Source organism: Orycteropus afer, unplaced genomic scaffold (genome assembly GCF_000298275.1).
Source record: "Orycteropus afer afer isolate SDZICR_OR568_19922 unplaced genomic scaffold, OryAfe1.0 scaffold00050, whole genome shotgun sequence".
Lineage (NCBI taxonomy): Eukaryota > Metazoa > Chordata > Mammalia > Tubulidentata > Orycteropodidae > Orycteropus > Orycteropus afer.
Genome location: NW_006921637.1, coordinates 14,899,957 through 14,905,947, shown reverse-complemented (window position 1 = coordinate 14,905,947; position 5,991 = coordinate 14,899,957). Strand labels below are relative to the sequence as shown.

The window sequence follows — 5,991 nt, the reverse complement described above, 5'->3', positions numbered from 1 at the left end:
CCACTTGCAAGCTTTTAAGACCCCAGTTGCTACTGGGATGTAGGACAATGTTTTTGCATGGTATGTTATGCCAATTGAACTTGATGTCCACTGCAACCATAGTCCTCCCTACACCATTCTTTTCCTGATGATCAACTATTTTATCTATCTTATTTTATCTAGTATAGTTACCTATGTTAGAAACTTGGAAGAAATGTTAGTGTACTATTCTCAAACTTAAACATGCATCATCATTATCATCTCAAGCCCACAGGTCCAACTACTCACTCCCTCCAGGTAGCTGGCTGTGGCCAAGCCACTACAACGTTGTGGCTTGTCAGCTCTACTATAAACCTGGACATTCTTATAGCACCTACAAATACACAGGTAGAAACATCATCTGCAAACCCTATGTATGGTCATGGGCACACTCCCCCCTGCTTAGACATACCTGATCATTCAGCCTGTTCACCCATTATCCACCTGTGGATCAATGCCTGCCATCACTGACAATGCAGTACTGTACATGCAAAAAGGTTCATTTTTGTTGTCTGTACCTCCCCTGTGCCTCTGTCTTCCTCTTCTTCAGTGTCACCATGTTAATCACTCAGTTTTGGTACATTGCCCTTCCCTTCACCTAAATCAATACTTGTCTCTTCCTATCTAGCAGTGTTCCTGAACCTCCCTTCCCATCCTGTCCCATTATTAGAATCCCATTCACAGCAGTTCTGTAATTAACATACTATTAAAATGGAAAACCAAAAGAATAGTGAAGAACTCACCATGTAAATATTCTACTCCCAAGTATTTTCAGACACATTTATCTAATTAGCAGTGAAAAATTTGGTGATAACTGTGATAGTTGAAGATGTGTCAACTTGGCTGGACTCCAGTTGTGAGTGGTGGTTCCCATGATGGATCACATGACTGAGTTCTAAGTGGCCGGTCTGCCTAAGGGGAGTTTCCCCAGGGGTGTGGCCTACCTGCAATGCTATCCCAGGGACAAGCTGGAAGAACGGCATTCCGGACTATATACTTCCTGGAGCGAGCAGCTCCCTGCTCGCCCTGGAGGTTTTCGGATTCATTCTTTGTTGGGAACAGCGACCAGTGCACTGCGTGTCAGCTTGATTCTCTCGGCTCTGTTGTGCTTACGGGAACCAGACGACTCCGGGCCCCATCTCTCTCCAGAGACGAACTTTGTGACTTGAACTCCTCTGCCGTGCGTGCGAAAGCCAGACGGCTCTGGGCCCCATCCCCCTCCAGAGACGAACTTTTCAGCTTGAACTTGTCGGCTTCTACACGCTTGTGAGCCATTTATCTAAGATAAATTTATCTCTCTCTCTCTCTAAATATATATATATATATATATATATATATATATATACTTTGCTGGTTTTTGTGTTTCTCTAGAGAACCCAATCCAACACAATAACTATAAATTTCAATGTAGCTTAAATGTGAAGAATATATTCCCTGGTAACCAACACAGACAGTTTCCTTCTGTATATAAATCTTTCCTTGACTTTTTACAATAGTGAACTAATACAATATTTGTCCTATGATTGACTTATTTAACTCAGCATCATGTCCTCCAAGTTCATCCACATTATATGGTGTTTCACAGATTCCACATTATTCTTTAGAGTTGCATAGTATTCCATTGTGTGTACGTACCATAGTTTGGTTATCCATTCTTTTGTTGATGGGCACTTAGATTGTTTCCATCTCTTTGCTATTGTGAATAGTGCTGCAATGAACACAGGTGTGCATATATCTGTTCTTGTCCTGGCTCTCACTTCTTTAGGATATATACCTAATAATGGGGTTGCAGGATCAAATGGTATTTCTAATTTCATCTTTTTAAGGAATCGCCATACTGCTTTCCACAGTGGTTGTATCATTTTACAGTCCCAGCAGCAGTGTATGAGAGTCCCGATATCTCCACATCCTTGCCAGCATTTGTTATTTTCTGTCTTGCTGAACTTTGGAATCCAACTGATTTTTTGTATCTTGATCTTGTATCCTGCCACTATGCTAAATCTTTCAAATAGTTCCAGTTTTCTTTCTGAGTCATTTGTATTTCCTGTGTATAGGACCATATCGTCTGCAAATAGGGATAGTTTTACTACTTCCTTACCAATTTGGATATGTTTTATTTCCCTTTCTTGTTATGGCAAAATTTAGATGTGCTTCTCCTATTTATAGCCTTCCTCTAACCATATTCTTTCAGTGAAGACTAAACTTTGATTTATATGAGACTAATCCCTGCAAATGGTATTGATTTCCTTATTTCCTTTTCAGAGATCTCTTTGCTGATATAGAGAAATCCAACTGAATTATTTTATTTTTATTGTGATTTGGATGAAAGTTTACAAAGCAAATTCATTTTCCATATAGCAGTTCATACACATTTTGTTCCATGACATTGACTACAATGTAACAATTCTTTTCCCACTTCTTCCCAGTAGTTATCTCTTCCCTGTGTCCTTCCCTACCATGCACTCCCATCCGGAGCTATCTCCCTGTGCAAACACTGCTCTTCTGTTCTCAGTCACAATTATTTTCTGTAGATGTGATAGAATAGTTAGAATCTCATTCACAGCAGTTCTGTAATTAAGATACTGTTAAATGGAAAACTAAAAGAATAGTGAAGAACTCACCATATAAATATTTTACTCCCAAATATTTTCAGACACATTCATCTAATTAGCAATGAAAAATTTGGTGATAACTATAAATTTCAATATAGTTTAAAAGTGAAGAATTTATTTTTCTCCCCCTACTAGCTCTGGGGTCAGCAAATATTTTCTGAAAAGAGCCAGAACATAAATTTCTTCAGTTTGAAGGCCATACAGTCTCTGCCACAACTACTTAGCTTTGTGGTTGTAGGGAGAAGCAGCTCATAGAGGAATAAGCATGGCAATATTCCAGTCAAACCTCATTAATGGACACTGTGATTTGAATTTCATAAAATTTTCAAATGTTATGAACTATCATTTTTCTTTTTTTCAGGTATTTAAAAATATCAACACCATTCTTAGCTTCCAGGCATAAAAACCAGGCAGCAGGCCACAGTTTAGTGAGCTCTGAACAAGCGCCATGAAAGAGGTAGGCAGCACCTTGTATAGGACCTTCCAGAATAAAACCAAACCAAACTCACTGACGTTGAGTCGGATTGGACTCATAATGACCCCTCCTTGGGTTTCCAAGGCAGTATCACTACAGAAGTAGATCACCCCATCTTCCTTCCAAGGAGTGGCTGGTGGATTTGAACCACCAGCCTTCTGGTTAGCAGTCAAATGCCTTAGGCACTATGCTATCAGAGCAGTGAGGTTTATTTCATGAGAGTATTAGGATTTAAAATGAAGGCCAGATTTTCACCTTCTATGAAAATTAGACATGTGAGTTCTGGTGGTGTAGTGCCTAAGGCATTTGACTGCTAACCAGAAGTCTGGCAGTTCAAACCCACCAGCCACCCCTCAGAAGGAAGATTGGGCAATCTACTTCCATATGAAAATCAGACATAGGAAAATTTTATGTCTCTCAAGTAAAATTAGACATAAAGTAGGCAGAATACTACCAAGAGAATTATACAGTGACTAGTAAACTAGCCTAAAATAATTAGGCTTTTTATTTATAATTCCCTCTTAAATGTTGTCATTTGACAATAGCTTCAATCTAAACAATGGACAAAAGAAAACAAAATGTCATGCTATAATAATTATAATATTCCAAGATAAAATACAAAACCTGAAATTAATTCAGTGCTATAGACATTAAGAAAGTTACAATTATCGAAACTGAAAAAAAAAAGGTCTTTAGGATAGGTACATTTCAAAACAATATTTATACATGGTGGAAAAGAAATTATTTAAAATATACTTGAAGTTTGATTACAGATTTCATACAGTCTACATTTTTTTTCCTGCAAAGCTGTTTTGCTTTAAAATCTCTTATATTCAGTTTCATAATGAAAGAAACAATTGTTTCATTATACTGACATAAAACTTTGTTTGTTCATCAATCTTCTGAACATCCCATCTGGTTTTAAAAGCAATTCTTCATGTTTCCCACATTCAGCAATTCTTCCTTGGTCAAGAACAGCAACCATATTAGCATTCTTAATGGTGGACAGACGATGGGCAATAATTAACACTGTTCTTCCTTTCATTAGCCGATCTAGAGCTTCTTGAACAAGGTACTCATTTTCAGCATCCAGTGCACTGTAATAGAAAAGCAACATGAGGAAAGAGAGACTTAAGTACCACGTATACTATATACTCATGTATTTCCTATTACATATACAATGGGTCTTCATTAACAGTGAATTTTTCCTATGGTCAAGCTTCCTTCAACTTCTTAGATTAAAGATATTAAAAAAAAAAGATTGAGACTCCTTTATCTTCATAAAACTGTCATATAAGTAGAAAGAGTTCTGCACAGTTGCTGATTATAGACTGATTAAGGATTCATCAAAAGCATGTCTGGATTGGAACTTGAAGCTTCTAATCATGACTCAATCTGTTTGTTACCTTTCAAATGTCATTATTAATTCAGATTCAATAACTTTAAAATGTAAGGGGGAGGAAAAGCATTTTCAGCTGTATCACCTTGAATTACAGTATAAAAAGTTTTTGCCAAGGGTAGAATTTGTTTTAAAAACAATTATATATATTAAGATATCCTCACCTTGTTGCTTCATCTAGGAGAAGAATTTTGGGATTCTAGAGAAGGAAAAAATGAAAAAAGAAATGGTAATTTTACTAGAAAAAAAACAAACTCTTTGGCAATAAGAAGTAAAGTACTGATACATGCTGTGACATGGTTGTTGTAGTTGGGTGTTGTCAAACTGATTCTGACTTGTAACGACCCTATGTGACAGAGTAAAACTGCCCCACAGGATTTTCTTGGCTGTAAAGAGATTGCCAGGTCTTTCTCCTATGGAGCCACCGGGTGGGTTCGAATACCAACCTTCTTGTGAGCAGTTAAGTGCTTAACCATTGTGGGATCAGGGCTCCTTCCTACAACATGGACAATCCTCAAAAACATTATACTAAATAAAAGAAACCAGACACAAAAGAGCATATAGGATCTGATACCATTTATCTGAAATGTCTAGACAAGGTACATCTATAGAGAGAGAAAAAAGATCAGTGGTTTGCTGGAGTGGGAACAGAGAATGACGACAGAAGATCTTTTTGGGTGACAGAAATGTTCTGAAATTGGATTGTGTGATATTTACACAACTCTGTAAAGTTTATTAAAAGGAATTTTATTAAGAGGAATTTTATGGCATATAAATCATATCTCAATAGAGCTTTCTTAAAAAATATCATATATAAACCTGAGAATAGTTACATAACAAAGAGGAAGGTTATCATTTCCTAAAAAATGGAATGCCTGTGTCTTTAATTTTAAATGGCTCGCTCTTCCTTTTACAATTCTTATGTGAGCACTAGCATTTCTACTATGCAATTTAGCAGTTAACTATAGAATATACAATTGAATATACTAATTGTGATTTTTCAAGTTAACAACCACTGTTTTACTAGTTAGACCATATGCTGCATGTGGAAGGGCCACATTTAAAATTTTCTCCCTCTAAACAGTCCCAATACCCAACAAATATTTGTTAAATTTAGACAACATGCCTTAAGTGGAACCAGAACTATCAGCCTAACTTTTCCCCTCTTGAGGGGTGGGGGGAAAAAGAAAGCAAATAACAAAAAGAGTAAATAAAAAATTTACTAGGACATTTTTAATAAATTTAAAACAATGCCAAAAAAAAAAAAAAAAACCCAGTCAAGAAAAAAAGTATTTCCAAACACCTTTTTCAAATCCAGAAAAGAATTTGCCACACCTTACTGTCAACAGGCAGGTGCAGTGCAATTGACTTTTCTGTAAAGCACACTATAAAAAGTCCTGCACGAAGATTCAGGGCCCTCGATTCTGGTTCTAGACAACCATCCACGAGTGAACCTGTTTCCTCATTTACCAATGAGGGCAAAGAAC

General features: G+C 36.8%; 1 protein-coding gene across 1 annotated transcript in view; it reads right to left on the bottom strand.

The window, feature by feature from the left end:
- Window positions 1-3,970: 3,970 nt before the first annotated feature.
- Window positions 3,971-5,991, bottom strand: part of ABCB10 (ATP binding cassette subfamily B member 10) — a 58,934-nt gene continuing 56,913 nt past the window's right edge. Inside the window, exons 12-13 of the mRNA XM_007938520.2 lie at window positions 4,669-4,703; window positions 3,971-4,202 (exon numbers count right to left, since the gene is read on the bottom strand). Of these exons, the coding sequence (XP_007936711.1) occupies window positions 3,971-4,202; window positions 4,669-4,703 (267 nt within the window). The remainder of the gene's footprint in view (window positions 4,203-4,668; window positions 4,704-5,991) is intronic.